Raw genomic sequence first — 26152 nt, forward strand, 5'->3', positions numbered from 1 at the left:
TGTGCCTTGACCAGGCAAGCCTGGGGTTTAGCACCTGGATGCAAGCGGGCTGAAACCAGCAAAGGGTATCAGCCTGGAGCTGTGGAAGGGAGCATTAGCTGTAGCGATTACTGCAGGCATTTGCTGGCTTGGGGTTGCCTACACCTGGACATGCCCAGGCTAGCATATCCTTTGCCTGTGGCCTTGGTTACCCACTGTCTCCATTTCCCAACCCTCAGGTCCCTCTGGATGGCTTTGTCCTAAGGACATTTCTCAGAACCTTCCCAAGCTGGGGGGGGGGGGGGGGGGGGGAGTTGCTTAAGGAGAGGAGGAATTTGAGTGAGGGAGATGCTTACTGAAGAAGTTGCCCTAGTGGGAAGCTAGGCAAGGGGAATTTGAGTTTTAAAGGGGCTCTGGATTTAAAGGAGCCAGTTTAAACCTAACATTTTCCCTCCTAGACCACCCTCTTTAATCCACCCTCAGAGATGGACCTATATGCTCCCTAAGGAGTTTGTGGGTGGTCAGGGGGAACAAGGAAGCCAACTATCAGCAGGCCCTGGCACCAGGATGAGCTCAGAAGTATTCAATAGATAAAGGGTTCATTGCCCCAGAGGAGTAATGGAACCGACTAGCCCCAAACCTCTTTTGGGAAAGGGGGGGGGGGGCCGAGAGTTAGGCTCTTCGTTCAGAAGTTTAGCTGGCAGATTAGCTTCAAAATGGAGTTAACTCTATCCACATACCACCTCATGCCCAAGAGCTTTCTCTTAAGAGTGGGGTCAAGTGGCCTGCACATCACAAACAGCACAAGTGGCTCCTCTGTGATTATGGGTCTCAAACTCAGCTCTGGGACACCCCAGGCACCTGCTCCTTCACATCTGCTCTACGTCCTTGAAACAAACAGCAGTGACATCTGCATGCTGGGAAGGCTATGGGCTGAGGAGACAGACACTGCTCGGAATGCCAGTGCAACAGGACAGTGCAAAGCACCTAGGTCACAGGAGAGATAGGCCACTTGTCAGAGCCTTCCACAGAGACACTGTGGAGGCAGCAGGATCTCATAGGACCATGTACCATTTCCCAGTAGTTCCAAGCATCTATCAATACTTTCTCGTTTCTCACAATTTGATGCTACTAGTATTTGCAACACTTCACATGGAGGCTGAGGAATATTCTGCAGTGTTAACTCATATTCCTCTTAAGTATGTAGCTATGCAGGCCTAGGCATAACATACACAAAACATGATGCTGATTCTAAGATATTGAACACTAGAATCACCAAATACCTTTTTATAAAAATATTTAATAACAGTTCGTAACATTTTCAGAATCAAGTAAAAAAGTTTCAGCTTAAACCATGTAGTAAAAAATAACCAAATATTTCAACTTTAAATTTAATTTTTAAACATTGGTTAGTTAGGCCCTGGCCGGTTGGCTCAGTGGTAGAGTGTCGGCCTGGCGTGTAGGAGTCCCGGGTTTGATTCCCGGCCAGGGCACACAAGAGAAGTGCCCATCTGCTTCCCCACCCCTCCCCCTCTCCTTCCTCTCTCTCTCTTCCCCTCCTGCAGCCAGGGCTCCATTGGAGCAAAGTTGGCCCCAGCGCTGGGGATGGTTCCATGGCCTCTGCCTCAGGTGCTAGAATGGCTCTGGTTGCAACAGAGCAACGCCCTGGATGAGCAGAGCATCGCCCCCTGGTGGGCATGCCGGGTGGATCCCGGTCGGGCGCATGCGGGAGTCTGTCTGACTTCAGAAAAATACAAAAAAAAAAAAAAAAAGTATAAACATTGGTTAGTTATAAATTATATCATCCCTTTCACCTTTGTAGATGATTTTGAATATTTTTAAAAAAATAACTCTTGAAAACATAAGCAATAACACTATTGATTTTGAAATTGAATTTATATTTTTGTATTTTAATTTTGTGATAATTGAATTTAAGTGATTGAATATCGTTTTTTGATATTTTGCCGGTATCGAGCCCGTCCCTCAGGGGTAGCACATCTATTTTGTTATCCCTGTAGGACCTGGGGTCCAGGATCACTGTCCTTCCTCCTGGGTCAGAGTTATTTGCTTGTACTCCTCTAGCAGGGTTGCTTGCCTGGGTCCTGAGATACAGCATTTCCAGCTTCTCCCCCAGAGGCAGAAGGGTTTTGCCTTGATTCCTCCCTGGGAAGTCAGGAATTTTCGCCTGGGCTGGAGGGGATGTGATGGCTTGCTCTTCCCCCAACAACCTGAGACTTTGGCATCCTCCCAGGGAAGGGTCTGGGGGAGTGGGCAGGTTTCACACCTCTACGTCACACGTCCTGCCTGCCTGCCAGTGCCACTGACAGGGCCTCCGCCCCCACCCCGCCCCAGCATGTCTTTTAAGCACTTAGTGTAGACCCTTGAGAAGAACTTGTGTTTCAAGTCCTGTTTGAGACTCTCAGCTCTCCCAAATGGATGTGCTAGCCCACGCTTACCTTTTTAAAAAATCTGTTAAATTTTTAGTTTTCTTACCCGTCTCTCTGAGATGAAGCAAGCACTTGTATATGTCGTCTGTCAGAGGGCTCGTCATTCTTCGGGATTCATCTTTGGGATTCAGTTTACTCTGCTGTGCAACTGCAGCTCTCTGATATACTCAAACCAGCTTCATTCTGTTGGCGACCCAGACTTTCCTCCTTGTTAGATTGGGAGTGGCGTGCTCTCAAGGCTTTCCACGTTCTCTTCGGAAGCAGACGCCCTACTAAAGGGGATTTTACTATTCTCTTAAATCAGTGGCATTTTCATCACTGTGCTTATTAAAATGTGTAATTACTTTTACTGTCTCCTGTTAGACTTTCACCCCATGAAGACATAAACCCTCTCTCTTCATGACTGCAGTCCCTGCTAGCACCAAGCAGAGCACACAGCACTCCAAACGCAACGGAATAACACACACACCAGGTATTTCTATTCTCAAGGACAGAAGACACTGGCCAACGGCAACACCTGTAGACCTACTGGGGACAGGAGGAGGAAAGGAAGAAGAGTCCAACGGCTCAGGTGGGGTTACATTCAGAACTATCTGTTAGATTTTCCATTACAATCTGTCCGGAGATTCTGGCCAAAATGTTGACCCAATTCAAAATATAAAGCGCAAACAAGAAGGATATACCAAACCAGTCTTTAATTAAACTTCAAGAAAAACTGAAGTAAATGAAATAGCAAAACAGATCAATAATTCCTTATTGTTTATTCTCCACTTACAAAAAGACAATTGGGACAAATAAATATAAAACAATACAGATATTATGTAGCAATGAGCAAATACACGTTTTCTTGGTATTCTCTGCAGGGACAAACTCATGAGATTTTGAGAAGTACATTCTCCTATGCACCACCCACCTTCTATTAAAAAAAGGTCAATTCTTTTAATTCCGTAGAGTTTTAACAATGGAGTAAAATAAGCAAACTAAGACTGGCTCAAGTACTAAGACATCTGAATCAAGTTTAAATATATATATATAAAATGTTGCCCAGAAACTTTGACTAATGAATATTCTTACAAGTCTTTCATTTTTATAATTTGTATGAATAGAGTCTGTTCTGTTCAAATCTGCACTGCAAATAAGACAGAAAGCTGAGTACAATATATATACGTTCCTGTCCTAAGAGAAAACTAATTAAATACAGGTATCTTTATATACAGTGAACATGCCAAGTGTTTTTGTAAAGTCAACAAAATCCTGATTTCCTGTCGCTTGCAGGTGATGCAACAGACAGCAAACAAATACCAAATCCAATGGTAAGCAAATTTAGCTAACAGAATCAGCTGAACGACAATACACACAACAGTGCACCAGTCCAAGCAAAGAGTATCCATCGTCTCATTCCACTAAAACATCATCAGGCAAATATCTGAAGAGCTTTGCCAATACTTTTACTTAACTATTCTTAGTCAATGATTTATCCATCAAGTGGAAACATGCACAATAATTATTTCAAGCCAGGAAAAAAGGGAATGATATTTTTCCCCTGCCCTATAAAAAATCAGTTTTAAAAATCAATTTCAAGTAATTTCTTACTTGGTGCTTCATAACCACTTTCCACTTTATGAAGACCATTTAGAAAGGCAGAAAAGAATATAAAACGTTTAAAGGGTCACCATCAAAATGACAAAATGCATATTTAAAGTTACTTTTGTATACTTTCTGTACTGGCCGGTCTTGTACTAATTACATTTTACTGGGTTTCCTGTAATGTCAACAACAGGAATCTTAAAATAGAAAAACTGGCTTCTGTATTTAAAAATAAGCCCTCCATCCTCATCCACAGTTTCCTCTCAAATATTTTAAGCAGAAAATTAATCTGGTTATTTAAGGTTGATGTAGTATGTGCTAAAAACAGTCCCTTTTAACACTTCAAACTTTGTAGGACTGACACCAGTGTCTGTGTTTGGTGGATTTACTCACTCTGAGGCTGCCCTGAAGATGGAGTAAAAACTGTCAGGACAAGAAGAAGCACATAGGAAATAGCACCTGAAGGTGGAGAAAGGGCAGCGCTGATGTCCCAGTCATCGGTGCCACACAAGGGCCACGTGTTCCCTTGGGCACAAAAGCCTAAGTTCTCCAAAAACCTAGGTTATTTGGGTTTATGTCTGAAATTTTCTTTAAACTTCAACAGCCAATTTAAATATAGAGAAATATATATTTCTTTGAATCGTGGGTGAAGATTATTAAAATAGGAGGTCAATTTCCTAGAAGGCAAGACACAACTCTCCAGAAATAAGAAGAAACACCACCGGCCAGGGTGAAGGGTCAGTACATCGACAGGCACGATCAGCAATCCCATGAGTCATGGTTGTTGTGACCCAGGGATTTAAACTGACCTCCTCATGGGAGAAGCCTGTTTCACGATGGACACAGATGATTCCCACTGCTCAAGAGACAGACACATCACTACTGGTGACGTCCCAAGTTGTGGCAAGTTAGAAGTCTGAATTTAACTCCAGGAAACATAAATCTGAAATATGCTTTGAAGACAGACAGTAGTACAAACGGCAGTTGAGTGGAACCTGCCTGCAACCATCTTTTATTTTTTGTTTCCTTTAAGGCTACAGAAAATCTGCACACAGACAAGGCAATTAATTCTCATAATAAAATACCCCGGCCACACAGCCCAGGTCTCCATCAGACTCCAGGGCGAGTCCCTGGTGTGTAGCGCTCTATTCCGTGGGTGCGTCTGCTTGTGAGTCCGCAGGGCTGTGATCCACTCTTTCGGGAAATAGCAGCTTCTCACAGACCGCCTCCTTGATCGGCAAATACTGCGATATCTCATTCGGCTCCGTGAAGAGGGAAGGTGGAACGTGCTGGGGAATACACAGAGCACGTCAGCACAGGCTCGGTGACTGCACTGACACCCCAGCAATGCAGGGACATCAAGTTTAAAGGGAAGGGCCACATATGTATACAGGGGCAACACAAGGACTCCTATAGCAGCAGGTCTCTGTTCCTGACTCCAGCTTTGCGACTGAATGACTTCCTCAGAGACCACAGGGACATGGTCCTTACCAAGCTCCCCGAAAGGGCCTAAGAACTGAATACCACTTTTTTTACTGAAATCTTTTTTATTTCCGCACTGTGAAAGCACACGCCTCTGCTGGGCCCAGTGTGCGGTGACTGCTCACCCACTCGCCCCGTGCCAGACAGGAAGGGGCCGAGGGCACGGAAACAGCACCAGGTGCGCAGCAGGCCATCACTGTTTGAGCCACTGATTATAGAATCGTAAATCCAAAAAAAGCCTTATACAAGTCCCGGGGGAGCAAAAAACAGAGAAATTATGCCAAAATCAATGTCACAGCACAGAATTACCACACTGGAGGGTAAAGGGGAGGCTGGGTAGGAAGAAACCAGAGGGTGAAAAGAACATCCAGTTGGTGCCGAACAGCAGCCAGTGGTGACTCTGCAGCTCACAGCTGAGGTCTCAGCTTTCCCAGAATAAAGTGTGGAAATACGTTTGGCTGATGGCTACAGGACCCAGCCCTCCAACTGTTCTGTATTTGAGGTAAGCTCAAAGTTTTGTCAAGAAAGACTTATCCTATTGAGCCCTTTAGGTCAGTGTTTTTCAACTGCCAGTCTGTGGGCTGGTCCACGAAAGAGTGAACCACCCTGATGTTGTATGAAGCTGAGGGACCCAATGGTTTTAGTCGAACTCACGCTCACGGTGACTTCTGCCTCAGCGGTCCCCAAATAATTCTCCTATTTTTAATGATCCCCAGGTGTTACAAGGCTGGAAACCACTGCTTTCAGTGAATTAGTACATTTAGGGATAAAGATTTGGGTGGATAGATGGGCCTTGGGGAGGATACCTATTTAAAACGAAACATAAAATTAAATACTGTACCATTAAATTAGCAATCTTGCTCTCTCGTGATGTATATTCTCGTAACATGTAGGTCTTGTCAGCCTATGTTTAAAAATAAAGTTGCAACAAGTTTATTTACATCAACTTTATAACCCTTTCTATGTAACAGAACTGCTCACAGGTTGTGAGAGTGGCATGAACTCTAAGGAGACCATCTTATTCTCCAGTGAGGTAACTGCTATTTAACTCTCACCAGGAATTCGGAATTATTCTTTCCAGTCCCTATAAGTCACATACAAGTATGTACTTAGAGTTAATAGTCACAGAGGTAGCAGGAGTGAGCCGGCTGGGTGACGCAGGCTCAGGGGACAAGTCACGGAGGTAGAAGAAGGGCCCTGGAGCCCAGGAGAGAGGAAGGCCAGGTTAAGTGGGGAGGGGAAGGGAAGGGGGGGGGAGTGTGCTCCCGAGATGGGGAGCGTGCCAAGCGACAATTTTCTTACACACAGATTCAGTACATATAAGATTTTTTTTAAAGCATCAGATTCCCCCGCCCCCTCCAAGTAGGGAGTGTCTTGTAGAATAAATTTTCAGCTACCAGAATTTTGGAAAAGAAGAGGTAATGTTTCAGTAAGTCAGTCAACAGTGAACGTGAAACATGCCATACAACATAAAAGCATCACTGAATTCAAATTCCACACAGACAATGAAACAACACGAACAGATCCAATATCAATTAGTACATTCATTAGAAGAGAACAGATACCTCGTGGTAAAGTCTGGTGTCATTCATTCTGATAAGCACACCATCAATTCTCAAGAAAAACCGCAGCAGTAGGAAGAAGCTGGAAGGCATTACTCTCTGAAAGAAAAAAAAATACATTAGTATTTTAACAAAAATCAAATATTGTTACTGTACTAAAAGAAAAAACTGTGCAGCCTCGGCGGAGGGCCAAGGTAGCCCCCTGTGGGAACCCCTCGGGGGAGGGCCGAGGCAGCCCCCCATGGGAATCCCTCGGGGGAGGGCCGAGGCAGCGCCACATAGGAACCTGTGGATGAGGGGCTCCTCTTCCTAGTGCCAGCTGAGGCGCAAAACCTACTGAACATCCTGGCTTCACTCTTCTGTGATATACACTTTTTCTAGGTCAACAGATGTTGATGTTAAAAAGACCTAACACTGCCTGACTAGGCGGTGGCGCAGTGGATAGAGCATCAGACTGAGATGTGGAGGACCCAGGTTCAAGACCCCGAGGTCGCCAGCTTGAGCACAGACACATCTGGTTTGAGGAACTCACTAGCTTGGACCCAAGGTCGCTGGCTTGAGCAAGGGGTTACTAGCTGTGCTGTAGCCCCTCAGTCAAGGCACATACAAGAAAGCAATCAATGAACAAATAAAGTGCCACAACAAAAAACTGATAATTGATGCTTCTCATCTCTCTCCGTTCCTGTTTGTCCCTATCTATCCCTCTCTCTGACTCTCTTTCTGTCTCTGTAAAAAAAAAAAAAAAAAAAAAAAAAAGACCTAACACCTACCTAAATAATGAGAAAATTATAATGTTTACTTTAAAAATGGTAGTACTTACAATAAGTGTCAATTCCTGTTACTTTATAATTAGGACATATGTTGATTGAAACATAGTACATTATCTACACATTCCATTTCAGGGTAGAAAAAGGGAAGGGGTAAAGTGTTTGGTTAAAATAAATGGAGCGAGGGGTCCGATAAGATGGAGAACCAGTCATTCAGAGCAAGTCACTGAACCCCCCAATTCACTGTTCCTATTGTCATAGGAAGGGGATGTGCAGGAACTGCCCTTATGCCCCACCTCTGTAACATCTGACAGTCCACAGGCCGGCAGGTCTGACAAAAGCGGGCTTGGAGCCTGCAGGCGCTGCGAAGGCGCCGCACCCTCCTTCCCAGAAACGTTCAGTTCCAGGAGCCTGCCTGCGCCACCCTCCTGGGCCCTCGCCTCCACCCCTCATCTCAGGCGGGTCTCTGTTCCCCTATAGGGAGCTTCACTTGTCCTTCCTCATTGCCTCTGAGCCAGAAGTGAGGGCAATTACTGTTGCATGGTCAGAAAGAAACCAACCCAAAGAATGCCATTTGAGAGCAATCCTTCCAGGCATTCTTAAAATGCAACCCATCACCCACCTTGTAAAGTTACGCTCACGAAGAAAACCACCTCACATGATGAAACGGTTCCCAGTCGGAGACTGTTTACCCTGTACACACATATCACATCCATGCCCACACCCTCCCCAAGACTGCCCACAGCCTACTGCCCACTTGTATACATCACAGATAAACCCACACGCTTGGGTACAAGTGCACACCCAGACATGCACACTCATTATGAACACTTGACATCGTCAACTCCATAGGTGGGTAGACAAGTGGAAAGGTACGTGATTAGATGAGTCAGAGTGAACAAATCTCAACCACAAAAGATAAGTTGGGGGAGAGTTATAGGTGAACAGGGAGAGAGGTGCTAAGAAAACAATGATCTGGCCCTGGCCGGTTGGCTCAGCGGTAGAGCGTTGGCCTGGCGTGCAGGAGTCCCGGGTTCGATTCCCGGCCAGGGCACACAGGAGAAGCGCCCATCTGCTTCTCCACCCCTCCCCCTCTCCTTCCTCCCTGTCTCTCTCTTCCCCTCCCGTAGCCGAGGCTCCATTGGAGCAAAGATGGCCCGGGCGCTGGGGATGGCTCTGTGGCCTCTGCCTCAGGCGCTAGAGTGGCTCTGGATGCAACAGAGCGACCCTCCAGAGGGGCAGAACATCGCCCCCTGGTGGGCGTGCCGGGTAGATCCCGGTCGGGCGCATGCGGGAGTCTGTCTGACTGCCTCCCCGTTTCCAGCTTCGGAAAAATGAAAAAAAAAAAAGAAAACAATGATATAACACTAAAATAATTGATATATTGGTTCAAAGAAAACTGCCACTAATTAGTTACACAAATTTAGATAAACTAATCTTTTGGGGCCTCATATAAAAAATACAGAGGCTAAACTAAATGATTCTTTTAAAATTCATTACAATTCCCAAATCCTAGGATTCCACAGAAAAACTTGACTTTAAAACAAATTTAGGGCACTGGCCGGTTGGCTCAGTGGTAGAGCGTCAGCCTGGCATTCAGGAGTCCCGGGTTCAATTCCCGGCCAGGGCACACAGGAGAAGTGCCCATCTGCTTCTCCACCCCTCCCCCTTTCCTTCCTCTCTGTCTCTCTCTTCCCCTCCCGCAGTCAAGGCTTCATTGGCGCAAAGATGCCCCGGGCGCTGGGGATGGCTCCATGGCCTCTGCCTCAGGCGCTAGATTCGGCTCTAGTTGCAACAGAGCAACGCCCTGGATGGGCAGAGCATTGCCCCCTGGCGGGCATGCCAGGTGGATCCTGGTCGGGCGCATGAGGTAGTCTGTCTGACTGCCTCCCCATTTCCAACTTCAGAAAAATACAAAAAACAACAACAAAAAAAAAAACAACAAATTTAGGTCCTGGCCGGTTTGCTCAGTGGATAGAGCGCTGGCCTAGCATGTGGATGTCCCAGGTTCAAACCCCGATCAGGGCACACAGGAGAAGCAACCATCTGCTTCTCTCCCCCTTCTTTTCACCGGTCTCTCTCTCTTCCCCTCTCAGCAGAGGCTCAAATGGTTTGAGCATCAACCCCAGGTGAGGATAGCTCAGCTGATTCAATCATAAGCTCCAGACAGGGGTTGCCAGGTGGATCCTGGTCAGGGTGCATGTGGGAGTCCGTCTATCTCCCCTCCTCTCACTTAAAAAAAAATTATTGCTGCTTTTCATTTATTGTTTTCATTCTTATTATTAAGTCACAAAACCAACTATGACTATGCTTCAAGAACAATGTTTGATGCCAGGGCCCATGTCTGACGGACCTTATGATAAGTGCTGTAATGGAGGGGTTAAAAATAAAGTACTTCTGGAGCAGGGACAAGAGATATTTAACTCTGCTGTCTAGGGCCTCACAGAGGAGGAGACATTTTAGCTGGGATTTAAAAGGATAGGGCATTTAATAACAAGTCGCAGTTAAAGTTTTTCTGGAAAATGTTAAGAAACCCAAATACAACCTAATAGTAAACAAGTATGAATAACTGCTAGTGGCCTGTTTATTATTCTTTTTTAAGCATGTCTGACCGACAGCACTGTTAAAGGAAGTAGTCCATCCTCCAGAAGAATTTATACTTGTCATTTCCATTGCTACTTCTGTGCTGGGAGTTTCAGTGCAGTTTCATGGGGCACCGAACCCTGACACATGGGTTACTTCTTTAAATGACATTCATCTTGCGGTCTGCATAGCCATTCCACATCATTTTTTATTCAAATGTGAAAACTGAGTCATAACGTTCCTTCAAATTAAATAAGAAGCGAACAAAGTACAAAGAGGCCAGGCAGGCCTTAAAAAAATGCTTTGCTAAAGTCTTAACAACATACTAAGATTTTGTGACTTTTATAATGGGTACTAAGATGTGCACACCCAAGTGAAACTTTACATGACACCATATTAAAACAGTATGTTTCAAAGTGAGTCTCACATTTGACCAATGGTAGAAACAGGAGAAAAAAAGAAATTTTAAACAAAAATCATAATACTCACAATTTTCACACTTAGGCTTGAAACTCCATGATCATGAAGTTCATCTTCAAATAGGAGAACCTCTTCAAAAAACTTAATCTGTTCTCTGACTTTCAATTTCTCTGTATCTATATGATCAGTCGTAGGTACAACCTGAAAGAAAAAAAACGTAAGAGCATATAACATTGTTTTGAGGAGCTAGAGACACAGGAAAGCAGCTAATACTGCTTCACAACCCCCAGGAGGCTTTTTCTAAGTCAGCCCAGAGCCGCCACTGCCTCTACAGCACTGGGTTAAAACAAGCTCCCATCTCCTCACTCCCTGCAATAAGATGTCAAATGGCCTACGCAAGTTACCATGTTTTCAATCAAGAGCGAGGAGAGAGAACATCAACCTGCAAAGCACTACACGGATCTGATGAACCTTCTGCCCCTTTATACTGTAAAGGAAGGATTTTTGCTTGTTCTCTGCTATATCCAGAACTCCTATCACACAGTAAGAGCCCAAGAATGAATGAATGAATCGTGTTATTGTTCTGGATGCAGCACAGAAAAATAGTTAAAGACTGGAATACAGGAGTAGCAGCAACTGAAGGCCAGAATTAAGTTCCTGTTATGAACTTCCAGCTTCCCGAGATTCTAACATCTGTGCAGAGACAAGGAGCCCACACACAGCATTAGCTCCTCAACATTTCTGCCTGAGCACCAGCACAGGACATGGGGTCTCCAGTAACTGCTTTTAATGTAAATAGTTCCAGTGAAACAATTTGGTTCTCTACGATAGAATGTGATATTTAAAGACTGCAACTTAACCCAAATTTCCCTCATTTCAGTCACACTGGAAGATTTCAAAATTCAGCCAGCTACCAATATGGGACCTATCAGTTCTACCTTCCTAGTGTCACTTACCATGAAGTAATGTCTCCTTAAGCAGGGCTGACACAGAAAAACTTAACAATCACACAGAGCTCTAGAATTCACCCCGAGAGCTTTCCCACGGATGATCTCATGTCAAAACTCTGCTGTGAGGTACAGATTTCTGTTTACCCACTTCACTGATAAAAAGAAGACTCAAATAAATAGATGAACTCCCCTAAGGTTATACCAGGTTCACACATAGTACAGGCAGGACAAAAGTCCTACTGGCCCATGTATCTGTTCAGCTGTAAACCTGGAAGCCTCTAGGCAGGAGGCTCTGTCTGAATCACCCGACATTTCATCAGGACAGGTGCACACCCTACCACTTTCTGACGGGGAGTGCATTCAGGCTGTTCTCCATTGCTCCCAGCCACGCTTCTATTAAAAACTGTTCTGCTAGGGACTTCCTTTATTTCCCGCTGATAATCAATAAGCAAAGTCCCCTCACACTAGGTTCTGAACCCTCCCACAACAGAAATAAGTAGATGAAAGTAGTAGCAAAAAATAAGCCATTACTAGAAAGTTCTAATGCCAAGACTGTCCAAGACACCAGATGGCTCATAAAAGCCAAAAAAAAAAATTTACCTTTAACTTGAGTGATTCTCCAAGTAATGTTCCCTTATAATCTGTTGTATAGGTCCAATCATATGGTTTAATAACCTCCTTGGAATGTTCACCCTCCGTCCTCAAAAACCAAAAATGAGAAGGATCAGATTTAGTGATGCACAAGCCAGATCATCTGTATTCAATAATCTCACCAAATAACATCCTACAAATAATGTAGAACATCTACTAAATACATATACAGGGTTTTTTTAGAAAGAGAGAGCACGCAAAAGAAGACAGACAGAGACAGACAAGACAGGAAGGGAGAGAGATGGAAAGCATTAACTTGTAGTTCTGGCTCCTTAGTTGTTCACTGATTGCTTTCTCATATGGGCTTTGGCCTGGTGGCTTCAGCAGAGCCGGTGACCCCTTGCTCAAGCCAGCGACCTTGGGCTTCAAGTCAGTGACCATGGGGTCATGCCTATGATCCTGCACTCAAGCCGGTTGAGCCTGTGCTCAAGCTGGCAACCTCAGGATTTGGAACTTAGGTCCTCAGCGTCCCAGGTCAATGCTCTATCCAGTGCACCACCGCCTGGTCAGGCTAAATACGTATACTTGTCACAGTTCACTAAGACAAGGTCTTTCCTTTTTCCCCTATATTTATTGTTATTTATCTTGTCATGTGCAGGTGTAGTCCTTCCAATTAGTCTGTACACTGCCAGAGGACATAGTTTAAAGATTCACACTTCCCTACGTCCTCCAAGGTACTTGGTACGTAACAGGCACTAAGTAAATAATTGCTGATCTGACTATCAAAGAAAACACGTTTTTCTTAATTTCAAAAGTCCTCAAATTTTCAACGTAAATCATAAGCACTCTGCTTCAAAAACAAGAATATTAAATTAAAGTACACAGTGTACTACTTCATCACTAAAGAACACTGAAGGCTCAAAAAAGTAAACCCCACATGACTCAGTTCAAAGGTAATTCAACTTAACAAGTATTCAAGAAGTAGGGTAACTAATCTCCATTTTATAGATGAGAAAAATTAATTTTAGAATAATCCAACTATCAAGTTTAATACTCGTCCTTTGTTCTAATGAAATACACATCTCTTGACTGAATATATCTTTCAACTCTTTCCTACTGTGTTTTACCCACAACAGCTGGATTCTCACCTGCTCTCCTGCCACTCCTCTGCACAGGCTACTTTAAGCATTCCTTGGTAGTTGTTTACACATCTTAACGCATCTGTGGCATTGAACTCAATCCCAAAGCCAGAACCATGCAGAATTCTTAACACATTGTCTCCAAACATCATTTCGGGGAGAGATGGCATATGCAGTTCATCAGCTAACCTGTGCACAACAAAAAATAGATCAAAGATCTGAAATTCGATTCCCTTCACAACTTACCATGCATGCAGTACCTCCTAGAGAGTCTGTAAGTAAATTATATGGTAACCACATGTCGAAGCTGACTGCTTTATATATGACGCAATTACACATATACAGTGCAATATGTAACAGAGAAAGTTATATTACATGGAGAGGAAAACTCAATGTGTGGTGAGATGAAGGAAATTTTTTTCCTTTCTGTTTTGCATTTTCCTAAGTTTTCTTAGTGAATCTGCAAGAACTTCTTTTTTCTTTTTTTACCTAGGAAGCTAAACATCCTTTCATGACTCCTCTCTTCCCTGGTCACTTCCCTCTGCCTATATCGTTTTTGTTTTTGTTTTCATTTTTATTTTTTACTTATTGATTTTACAGAGAGGGAGGGGGACCGAGAAGTATCAACTCCTAGTTGTTTCGCTTCAGTTGTCCATTGATTGCTTGCTGTATGTGCTTTGACCAGGCAAGCCCAGGGTTTCAAACCGGCTACCTCAGCATTCCAGGTCAATGCTTTATATCCACTGTGCCACCACAGGCCATTCTGCCTAAATTTTAAAATGCCACTGCTCCTTAGGGTCCCATCCCATGACCTTTTCCTTCTCTTCTGGAAGATTTTTAGATGACTTTCATTCACTCCCAAGGCTCCAGGTATCAGTTAGAAGGTGATTGGTTCCCAAATCTAAACTCACAGGCAAGACTTTTTTAAGCTCCAAGATAACAATATCCAAATGCCTACTACATCTCCATTTTACGACCCACACAACTCACATTTCAACTAACTCAACACACCCTCGGACACCTGCTCTTGCTTCCATGGTTCTCACCTTGTTCAATGACAATGATCCCTATCCAAGAGCCCCCGCCAGAAATCTTGCCATCCACACACAAAGAGTCCTCCTTTTCCCTTCTTCCTACTATCAACTGGCCATCAAATCCAGGGACTTAGTCTTCAAAAACCTCTCCTGTCCTGTCCCGGCTAACTGGTCTCCAGTCCATCATCCTCCACATTAACTCCAGAGGAATCTTTCAGAGCAGCGATTTTCTACCTTTTTCATCTCATGGCACACTGATATCATTTTTTTTTTTTAATTTTGACAGCGCCTCTAATTAAAATAGTCAGGTGCTGCGCTTTCTAAAAATCCTTGCAGCACACAGGCTGAAAGTCGTTCTTTCAGAGTGTACAACTCATGTTTCTCTTTTGTATAAAATGACACCCAGATAAAATTCAAAACTCCTTAGCCTGTGGCACAAAAGTTCTCTCGGTGATTATCTCCACTCCCTCGGCGCCACCTGTCACCTCCCACTACCGCCCCTCGGGTACCGCACACGGCAACCAGGCAGAAGCAGTTCTCCCAACAAATCCGGACTCTCCCTCTCTCTCTCCCTGACTTCCTTCCTCGCTTCGTCAAGATTCGGTTTGGGCATCACCAGCGTTTCACGGCTGTCACTCTCCCTGCAACCCCACCCCACCTGGCTGTCACTCTCCCTGCAACCCCACCCCACCCCGCTTTACAGGAGCCCTCCACCCCAAACCCCATTCCACCACCTTGATCAAGACTCAACGCGGGTGTGCCAGCCTCCTGGACGACCCCACGCAACCCCGCGGATGCAGCTCTCCGCAACAGCTATTCACGCTGAATGATTACTGTCGCTCTCCTACGAGAGTGAACTGAAGGCGGCAGAGGCTCTTTCACCGTTCCTGTCTCCAGCGCCTGGCCCATCCAGCACCGAGCACACGAACCGTCCCCGTGGTTAAGCCCAAGAAAACGGGTCAGAGCCACCCGGAAAGGAACGGTGCAAAGGTGGTGCAGGCTGGGGCAGACAGGAGGCCCTCCGTAACAGCCATGCGCTCCTCGCACCCGGGCCAAGGGACAGTGTCACACAGGGGGCGCCCAGTGGACCCCCACCGAAGGACGGCAGGGGTGGCACGATCCTTTACCGAGGCTGTCACTCAAAGGTCTCGTCTTCAGGGCCCGACCTCCGCCCCGGGGGAGGGAGAGGGATGCAAGGGGCCTCCTCGCCTCCTACCCGGGCCCCGCTGCCCGCCCGCGCCCCGGCCCGGGCCCCAGAGCCTCACTTCTCCACGTCCGCCGACTTCATGATGTGGGTCTTGGTCGCCGTCAGCTTCCAGGGCCCGAATGAGAAGTCCTGGTGGCTGCTCTGGAAGCCGTGGATCATCATGGCCGAGGCGGGGCCCGCGGGGGCCGCGCGGAACCGGCTGGAGCGGCGGCGGCAGCGTTCACCGGATCCCCCGCCTCGCTGCGGCCCAGCCCACTCGACTTCCCAGCCGTTACCATGCCCCGCCCCGCCTCCGCCGCCGACCCCTACGCCCGTCCTCCTTTCCGCCTTCTTCTCCGCCCCGTAGCTTTTTGCTTCCGGGACCAGTTGCCATGTTGCGTGACCCACGTCTTACGTCACGACGCACCGAAAAGAGGAAAGAGTTGCCACAGGTGAGGGGCTGGACTTCGGCCGCGGGGAGGCATGGTCATGGGCGTCACGCCCTCTGACGACATTGGATGACGTCATTCCGAGATTTTTTTTTTTTTTTTTTTTTTTTTTTTTTTTTTATACAGAACAGGTGATCTAGGGCCTGGTCAATGGTAAGAAGAGCCAGACGGAGACTGGATAGACCCGCTGGATCCTGGAGATGGTTGGTAGGGGCAGCCCAGAGAGACAGGTGGACCTCTAGGGTGAGAGCCAACAGTAGACAAGAAGAGACACTCCCACTCAGACGGGGAAGCACCCCATGGAAAGAGGAAAAGGGCTATCAAGGCTGAAGATCCAGGCACAGATCTGGGGACCAAGAGCAGGTCTCCGGTTGTACAACAGTAAGAGAGGAAGGCAGAACCCCAGCCACATTAAATTGTTATGGCAGGCAGGGAATGGTGTCAAAGCATCAAGACGAAGGCGGGAAAAGAAGGGGTCCCTTACTAAGGCTCAGTCATGGAGAAGTAAGGGAAGAACTTAATCCCTGAGCTGAGAGTGTTCTTTCCTCTTTTCCTCATGTGTGTGTTTGAACAAACCCCACACCATCCATCTTGAAAAACCTTGGTGGAATCTCTGTTCCATAAAGCAAAAGAGCTCAGTGGAAACAAAGGAGTTAACTTTCAATATCTCCTTGAGTTGCCCTATCCTTCATTCCCCAAATCTATACATAAAATATATAAGGAAGGCCAGGTTATGTAGAGGGGAGAGAAGAGAGAGAGAGAGTAAGAGAATTCAAACTGTGGGGAATTTAAAAGGAGGGGAGGGGCATGGTAGGAATGAGAATATAAATATTATATTTTAGCAGTGTAATATGGTAGAGAGAAGATGTAGAGATCCAAGGGGTTTGAGGAGGTGAGAGAAGAGCAGAGGTGATCGCATTCAAATTTTTTTAAAGGTAAATATGCCAAGCTTTGTCTTAAATCATGCATTTATAAACCAGAGCGTATACATTAATTACATAAAAATAGTTTTCAAATACTAGAAAAATGTATTTTTAAAAAAGAAATGACTACACTCTACTTGTGGCATGACTTGAAAATAAAAGCAACACATTAGTGAAGGAGAAATAAAAGCTAGTCATTGCAACCCTTCAGAGACTTCCAGAGAAATATATGAGCTTACTTAAGTTCCTGAGCAAACATACCTTTTACAATATATAGTCTCACATACTTCCAAATAATATAGTTTTGCTCGTTGCTGTATTTTCTTAACAATATACATGGTGAAAATCTTTCCATATCAATTGATATCACTTTAACACTTTCTTATTCAATAATATAATATACAATATGGCTATTCTAATTTATTCAACCTTTCCTCTGTGGATGACTGTTTACTTTGTTTATACTTTTTGCCACAATAGATAATGTTGCAATAAAGTTTCTTGCATATGTATATTCTGTATTGCTGTTTTTATTTCCATGGATTAGATTCCCAGGAGTAGAATTTCTAGTTCAAAAGGCATAGATTTATTTTAACTCAATAGGTATTGTCAGATTGCTTTTACAAATACAGGGTGGGGCAAATGTAGGTTTAAAGTAGTTTGTATGGAAAATAATACAATAATTAGTAAATAATACAAGAATAAACTGTGTTTCTTGTAGGAACACAACTGTAAACCTACTTTTGCCCCACCATGTACACATTTTACCAGCTGTGGGTGAGAGTTCAGGGCCCTAGTTCCAAATTCTAGTGTGAAGACAGCCCACTTCCAGAAACATCCAAGTAGTAGGTGCTGGGAGGGACCCAGGAATCTGAATTTTTCCATAATTCTCCATGTCATTTAATAGAACGTAAGATTTGGGAGTCACGGGTTCACCTTGCTGCAGGATTTACCATGAGGGAGGAATAGGGGCAAGAGTCAGGAAAGTCATTTGACAGGACTTTATTCTACAAACGGCCTCGAATTTAAACTTTTCCCAAGATCAGCAAATAACATTTTAAGTAACAGAGACACCATAACAAACTGAAAAAAGAAAATGTTAATAGTTAGACCTTAAATGTATGACTCATTATCTTCCCACCCCACTGGTAATACATATCTTTTAATAAATTTTCGTTCTTAGCACAATTTCATGGTAGAACATTGCCATCTGGGATGGCACATTTTAAATTCAATTAAGTCTAGAGCATATACATAACATAAGGCCATCACTCTAACAGTAATGGGAACAATTCTTTCAGCAATATTATTTTCCTGTAAAAATTTTGTCCCCTATATCAATCAAAAATACTTCAATGTTCTGCCCTGGCCAGTTGGCTCAGTAGTGGAGTGTCAGCCTCGCGTGCAGGAATCCTGGGTTCGATTCCCGGCCAGGACACACAGGAGAAGTGCCCATCTGCTTCTCCACCCCTCCCCCTCTCCTTCCTCTCTGTCTCTCTCTTCCCCTCCCGCAGCCAAGGCTTCATTGGAGCAAAGTTGGCCTGGGCGCTGAGAATGGCTCTATGGCCTCTGACTCAGGTGCTAGAATGGCTCTGGTTGCAACAGAGCAACACCCGAGATGGGCAGAGCATCGCCCCCTGGTGGGCATACCGGGTGGATCCCGGTCAGGCGCATGCGGGAGTGTGTCTGACTGCCCCCCCCACCCCCATTTCCAACTTCAGAAAAATACAAAAAAAAAAAAAAACTTCAATGTTCTAATATTTCTGGGTAGACAAACAAATTATTGCATTGTATCAGATAAAATTATTAGAAGTATTTATTTGCTAAAAGTAACTATTGAACACACCATATGTTTTATGGTCCTGTCTTGGCATTGCTTCATTTTTGTCTTGACTTTCCTATTCTTCATCCCTCCCAATCTCTTCCTCTGCCCTTCCCTCTCAATGTCCTTTTTTCCCTCTCTCTTCCAGTCTCCCTCCCTCTCTTTCCCACCATCCTTCCTCCCTCTCTCTCCAGCCCCTTTCCCCTTCCTCCCTCATTTTTTTTCCACCAGCCCCACCAGGTCATCCGCTGGGACTGCTGCAGCTCCAACATTGGCCACTAGGGGCCCTCTGGTCCCCTGGCCCGAGAGTATCCAACTTTCTTGACAGAAATACACTGCTCACAGATATTAGGGGATCAGGGAAGGTGCAGATACTCCAATACTTTCAGCTTTTTGTAGAGTGCATTTTCACCAATGAAATCAAAGTTGGTTTTGCACCTTATTTGCATAATTGAACAACTTTCTTTGACTTGTCCTTTGCTTTCCTGATGTTCTTGTTTAATAAAAAAATCAGATGCTTCTTTTTTTTATCACTTCATATTCATTTTGAAATATCCCCTAATCTTTGTGAGCAGTATATATACCATTAATTCTCATGGGCATTTTCAAAAACAATACTTCCAAGTAAACCAAGGAAAAATGAGAAGAATAAAGAAAAGATGCTCCCAACAACAAACAATGGTGTCCAAGTTTAAGAGAACTAAAACCTCCCTCCTTCTCCCTGACAAAGCTCTCAGAGAGCTTCCTTGTCAATAGCTCAGCTCCAGGGGTGTGGGGGCAGCTGACATTATTTCCTGCCTTGTCTCTTCAGCCCTTGGGGAGGGAAGGACATTCTGATGCCACTTGTCTCTGAGAGCCATAGCCCTGGTTTGTTTCCTTAACCCTGCCTATTGCTGGGTTTATCTCTGTATTGAAGCCATTTGGGAGTGAATTTGATTCCTGCCAGGATCCAAATTGTCACACATTCCTGTCTGTGACACGTTGCAAATATTTTTCATACTTTGGTATTTTTTTTTCAAGTTGACCTCTATTTTTTTTTAATTTATTGATTGTAGAGAGAGAGGAATGGAGGGAGAAAAAGAGATAGAGACAGGAACATCAGTCTGTTCCTGTATGTACATACCCTGGCCAGGGATCGAACCTGGAACCTCTGAACTTCAGAATAAAGATCTAACCAGCTGAGCTATCCAGCCAGGGCTGCTATTATTATTATTATTATTATTATTATTATTATTATTATTGATTTTGTTTAGGGTGATTGTTCATGAAATTATTTTTTTAATTGTTTGATCAAGTTTATCTTTTCTATTATTATGCCTTCTGAGTATGGTGTCTAGATAAGAAAGTGTCTTTTACTTCCAGGTTATAAAGAAATTCATCTTTATTTTCTTCTAGAATTTACTTGGGTTTTATCCTGACATTTAGATCTCTGACATATTAGGGATTTGCCTTTTACACAAAGTCTGAAATCACCTCCTGGGCACAAATTTTATTGGTTTGGAGTATGCTATTTTCTGGGAAGAGTCATAAAAATGGTGCAATGATCATAACCACTTATGTTCCTATTCAGTATGTTACAGTTGAAGACAGATTCTAATAATAGTAATAATAATAAAATGGATCATAACAGCTAACTAGAGCTTGCTGAGTTCTAGGCATTTGACAAGCATTATGTCATTTAATTCTCATAATTACTTAAAAAACAAATTCAACTGAGGAAATTTGAAGATCTATTAGTCTTGATTAAGCGATTCGCGAAACGGCCACTAGAAGGGCTCTCCGAGGGGTTGTCTACAATGGAAGACTTTTATAGGAAGAAGAGTGGAGCAGGCCCTGTCTGGGAAGCTCAGTTGGTTAGAGCATCATCCCAACCTGCCGAGGTTGTAGGTTCAATCCCTGGTCAGGACATATACAAGAATCAACCAATGACGGCATGAATAAGTGGAACAGTGAATCAATCTCTTTCTCTCTCTCTCTCTGTCTCTCTCTGTCTCTCTTTCTCTCTCGTTTCCTTCCTCTCTCTAAAAATCAATAAATAAAATTTTTAAAAAGAATGGGGCAAAGGACCTATTAATAAAGACAAGAAAGGATTTTGGTGGGGCAGGACATCTTTTCTTTGGGGAAAGAGAACGGGGAGAGATTTTATCATTCAGATTGCCCATGTGACAGACTGCCTTACTGGTGGTTGGCCAGAGAATTCCAGATTAAGATTATGTTTCTGGCCCTTGCCAGGTGACTCAGTTGGTTGGAGCATCGTCCTGATGTTGTGGGTTCAATCTCCAGTCAGAGGACATACTGGAATCAACCAGTAAGTGCATGAATGGGTGGAACAACAAGTTGACCTTTTTATTTTGTTTTGTTTTGTTTTGTTTTTTTCTCTCTCTCTCCTTCCCCTTTTTCTCTCTCTGAAAAATCAATAATTAAAAAAAATTAATGCCTATGTTTCTAGGAAAATGGGACAGAGTCCTCTAACTTGGTAAATCCAACACCTTGAGTGACACTAATCACATTGAGATTTTTCAAAATGTTCAAACCCCCTTGATGGGGTTTGAACATATCAAAGCACACAGTTTGTATACTGATGGAATTCCTGGACAAATTGGTATATAACAACACTATGCAAAAGAATTTTGGGGGGGTGTGTCCTTCAAAAGTCATGTGTGAGTGGAATTGCTCTTTGTCTTGGACTGCTCCATGCACTGCAGGAGGTCTGGTACCTGTGGCCCCCACCCACTAAATGTCAGGAGTGTCCCTTAATCATTATGACAACCCCCAAGCACCCCCAGATTCCCAAAATGTTATATTAAGAAACACTGCATTACATGCTTTCTGTTCCAAATAAGAGATAAACCCATATATACTTAATAGGCAAATATTTATTGGCCCCCGTAAGTGATCAGTCCAGGGGAGTACAACTTCAGGGAAGGCCTCGTCCAGGATCACTTGGCTTAGCCAGCACCCCTAATTTCTCCTCTTGCTCACCCCCCCTTTTTCTGTACTCTGTCCTAAATTTTGCGTTCCACCCATTATTTTCAGCAAAATGTCTTCAAGGCTTTGTTCTGATCCATCCCCTCCCTGAACCAACCATACAGGCTGAAAAGGATGAGGGATGCTGAGCATCAGAGCCGGCCCCTGGAACTCAGGAGAGGTCACTGTGTGCAAGCCCCATTGGCTGACCCCCAGAGGGAAGCAATGCTTTTCCCCAAAGGAAATTTGAAGGTATGCTCCTTACAGGAGAGGGGATGGATGCTGGCCCGTCAACAGCAGCTACCCACAACGTCTGCAGTCAGTGCCTCTGGGAACAGGCTATGAAACTCAGCATTTTAACCAACTTCCTGAGAGATTCTGTTCATTGTAGAACAGCTTTTATGGATACATGATTTAAATCCCAACAGGGCTCTAATTTCTCCACACCTTCCACAACACTTGTCACTGCCCTCTTTATTATAAAAACCCAGAGGATGCAAAGTGAACTCGTGGTTTGGGTTTGCATTTCCCTAACGACCATGTCCAGCAGCTTGTCAGGTACTTACTTATGAGCCATTCATGTATCTTCTTTGGGGAAACGTCTGTTCAGATCCTTTGCTGATTTTTTTTTTTTAAATTTAACAGACATTTTTTTTTTTTATTCATTTTAGAGAGGAGAGAGAGACGGAGGGAGGAGCTGGAAGCATCAACTCCCATATGTGCCTTGACCAGGCAAGCCCAGGGTTTTGAACCGGCGACCTCAGCATTTCCAGGTCGACGCTTTATCCACTGCGCCACCACAGGTCAGGCCCGTTGCTGATTTTTAAAGTGGGTTGTTAATCTTTTTATTATTGAGTTGTAGGAGTTCTTTATATATTCTCGAGGCACATCTCTTATCAGATATATGATTTGCAAATATCATATTTTATCTCATTTTGGGAGCTGTCTTTTCATTTTCTTCACGGTGTCCTTGGAAACGTTAAAGCTTTTAATTTTAGTAAAAATCTAACATATCAAAATCCTCTTTAATTAATTGGTGTTGTATCTAAGAAATTCCAAGAGATCCTCATATATCTCAAAGTTTGAGAGCCAGAGGCCTTTGAAGACATACTTCTATTTATTTTTTATTTTTTTAAATTTATTTTAAAAGTTTTACAGAGGCCGTGACTGGATAGCTCAGTTGGTTAAACCATTGTCCTGCTGAAACACAAAGGTTGCAGGTTCAATCCTGAGGCAGGGTACTTATAGCAACAGATATAGATGTTTCTGTCTCTCTCTCCCTTCCTCTCTCTTGAAAATCAATCAATAAATTAAAAAAAAAAAAAAAAGTTTTACTGGGTTAAGTGGGCCCTGGTCCTATAGTGGTAAATAAAATAATTTTCCTCTCCTCATGCAGTTAGTTTATGTCTATCTCTGGAGGCATACTAAAAATAGATAAATAGAAAAAATAGTCTGTATCATTACTTAGGACAGATTTTCTTCAGAAACAGGCTAGAGAGCTCTGAGAAAGGGCAGAGGTCAGAGAATCTCTTTTAGGTTGCTCAGGAAAGACTCTCTGAGGTGACATTTCAGCTCAGACACGAAGGGCAGAAGGATTCAGCCTGTGCAGAGAGGGGGAATGATATTCCTTCTGGAACAGAACACGTCATGAGTTTGCTTTGGCTAGTTTTATGTGGACTGCTGGATTGAAAAGGAATTTTATGACAAAGATGTCTCATCATATGTCGATTCTTCAACTAGTATTTAGGGTTCACTTGTACAAGACCTCCTATCATTTTAGTCCAGGGGTCTTTGGGGGGGGGACCCCATGGTAAATGGCTAACAAAATTGATCTGGGAAAGGAGAGTTATTATATACCCTTTCTTTACTTAAAAAATTTTTTTTAATTGGTTGCTTTAGAGAGGCAGAGAGAGGAACGAAGAGAGAGAGAGAGAGAGAGAGAGAGAGAGAGAGAGAGAAAGAGGAGACAGGGAAGCATTCATTTCTTGCTCCATCTAGCCAAGCATTCAATGTTTGCCTCCTGTATGTGCCCTGACCAGGGATCGAACCCACAACCTTGGCATTTCTGGATTACCCTCCAACTGGCTAAGCTAACCAGTCATGGCTCTCCTACATTTTTGGAAAAAAAATAATCCTTGCTCAAATCAATCTCATTTTTCACATGACTGTCACCTATACAGTGATATGTAGTGAAATCTTTTTTAATAATTGGTCTATTTTCTCTGCATTTGACTGAAAATGGGTCACAGCTCAATATTAGCTCTGGAGGAAAGAAAAAAAAAACAATCCTAAGAGCAATTGAAAAGATGCATTTGTTGGCAGCAATTTCTATCCTAGAATGCACAGTAAGTTCTGAGCTTATGGGTGATGGGAAGAAAATTCTTTGTGATAAATAACATATTCAATAATGAGCAGTAGGAGAGACACATGTTTTCAGTTGAAGAGTTTTCACAGTGGAACAGAGTAAGTACGGGATGGGCAGTTTTGCATCATGGGTGGAGCCCAAAGAGCCATAATTATAATTATGGATTTTCATTCTTGCCATGCCAGTTTATATTTTCAGACCTTTTTTTTTTCTTTAGAGAGAGAGACAGACAGACAGGAAGGAAGAGAGATAAGAAGCATTTTTAGTTTTTCATTGATTGCTTTTCATACATGCCTTGATGGAGAAGGAGGCAGGGGCTCCAGTAGAGCAAGTGACCCCTTGCTCAAGCCAGTGACCTTTGGGCTCAAGCCAGAGACCATGGGGTCATGGCTATGAGGCCCTGCTCAAGCTGGCAACCTTGGGGTTTTGAACCTGGGACCTCAGCGTCCAAGGTTGATGCTCTATCCACTACGCCATCACTGGTCCGGTTCAGCCCTTTCTTGAATATCAACTTTCAAAGGGGCTTAGCTCTCAGGTTCTCTAGCACTCGGTGACTTACTTACATTATCTCAGTTCATCTTTTTAACTCTACAGATAGGCAAGTATGAATGAGTATGCCTGTATTACATATGACTAAGCAGAGGTTCAGATAGATTAAATAATTCCCTCGGGGTCACAAAGCTTAGCTAGTGTCTGAGTCAGTGCAAATTAAAAAAAATAATAATACGGATTTCAGAATAAAAGTGTAAAGTACTATAGAGACAAAACTGCTTTAGGCTCCTTCAGCACCTGGCTTGCTGGTGACCTATACTCAGAGGAGTTTCAGCTTCCAGATTTTGACCAAATAAAGCATCTGTCCTACAGGAATATTAAGCCATCCATTTACTCTTTTCCTTTCCATTATCCCATGTGTCCCTCCATCCAGCACCTTGGCAGGTGTTAGTCAATTATTGTTCTAAACGCCGCCTCAGTGGCCTAATAAGAAGAAAGCAGTTCCCACAGTGCCAATCTGTAGACAAGGGAATAACTAACGCACTTATCAAAGCAGATGGATTTCTGGGGAATTTGAATCCTGCTCCAGGGACAGTACTGTTTCTGCTCGTGTTCGGTGAACTTCTTACTGATTCTTGGCTGCCTTGTTTCGTTCTCTCTTCCTCCCTTCCTTTTCAAAGCAGTTTTACTGTTTGATTCAACTTTCATCCCCGGGTAAGTATGCCGCAGAAAGAACGCTGGAGAGGGAAAATAAACCTTATGAGAAGGCTGCGTTCTGTCCTGGGAACTGGCAGCGACGTGTGTGTGCATCGCGCTGATCGCTCCAGGCCTTTTGGTTGGGAGGGAGGGGAGAACAGCCTGGTAAAAGTCTGTTTACATCTATCCCACCACCCCCAAGGGTTGTGGGGTCCTCCCGCGCTGGCTCGGCGGTAGCTCCCCTGTGAAACTCCCGGGGCCCGGACAGTGCCTGGCACTAGGCAGGCGCTCACACGTTGGCCGGATGAATGAAAGGTGAGTAGGAGAGGCGATGCCAGGAGTCCAGGCGAGACTGGAGGAGGACCGGGGCTGTGCAGAGCCTCCAGGAAGAATCTGAAAGTCTAAGTGTGATGCGGGGAGAGAGGGAGCGGAGACGTCCTAGCGGCTGGCAGTGGGACGGTGGAACGGGACCGGGAAGGCCGGGGCAGGGACCAGAGGGGTTTGCAGGAGCCAAGCGGGGAGAGCCGAGAGGGTAAGGGCGAGACAAAGAGCCGCTGCCGAGGCCCAACGTGGGAAGAAACAGCCAAGGGGTGGGGAGAGGGGAGGGCGGACGCGCAGGAAGGGGCGTGAGGACCGAGAGGGGCAGCCCCAGGCGGGGCGCAGGGGGGCGGAGGCGCGGGCGGCGCGAAGTTCCCGGCCTGCGCCCGGCGG

General features: G+C 44.4%; 1 protein-coding gene across 1 annotated transcript; it reads right to left on the bottom strand.

Annotated features, from left to right (window-relative positions):
• Nucleotides 1-3168: 3168 nt before the first annotated feature.
• Nucleotides 3169-16110, bottom strand: TIPRL (TOR signaling pathway regulator). Its single transcript, XM_066371444.1, has 7 exons — nt 15807-16110; nt 13517-13696; nt 12378-12477; nt 10897-11028; nt 7061-7156; nt 6337-6399; nt 3169-5302 (listed from the first exon to the last, which is right to left on the bottom strand). The coding sequence occupies exons 1-7, from the start codon at nt 15908-15910 to the stop codon at nt 5159-5161; spliced, it is 819 nt and encodes a 272-aa protein (XP_066227541.1). The 5' UTR covers nt 15911-16110; the 3' UTR covers nt 3169-5158.
• Between the last annotated feature and the right edge of the window lie 10042 nt (nt 16111-26152).

The sequence above is a fragment of the Saccopteryx leptura genome, chromosome 2, assembly GCF_036850995.1.
Source record: "Saccopteryx leptura isolate mSacLep1 chromosome 2, mSacLep1_pri_phased_curated, whole genome shotgun sequence".
NCBI lineage: Eukaryota > Metazoa > Chordata > Mammalia > Chiroptera > Emballonuridae > Saccopteryx > Saccopteryx leptura.

Excerpts from the sequence above, each read along its gene's own strand:
- TIPRL (XM_066371444.1), bottom strand. The coding sequence starts at position 15,910 with ATGATGATCCACGGCTTCCAGAGCAGCCACCAGGACTTCTCATTCGGG. Across the intron at positions 7,157-10,896 it reads CAAGCCTAAGTGTGAAAATT|AGAGTAATGCCTTCCAGCTT; the intron begins GTGAGTATTATG and ends TTTTTCTTTCAG. Across the intron at positions 6,400-7,060 it reads ACACCAGACTTTACCACGAG|GCTGACAAGACCTACATGTT; the intron begins GTATCTGTTCTC and ends TTTTAAACATAG.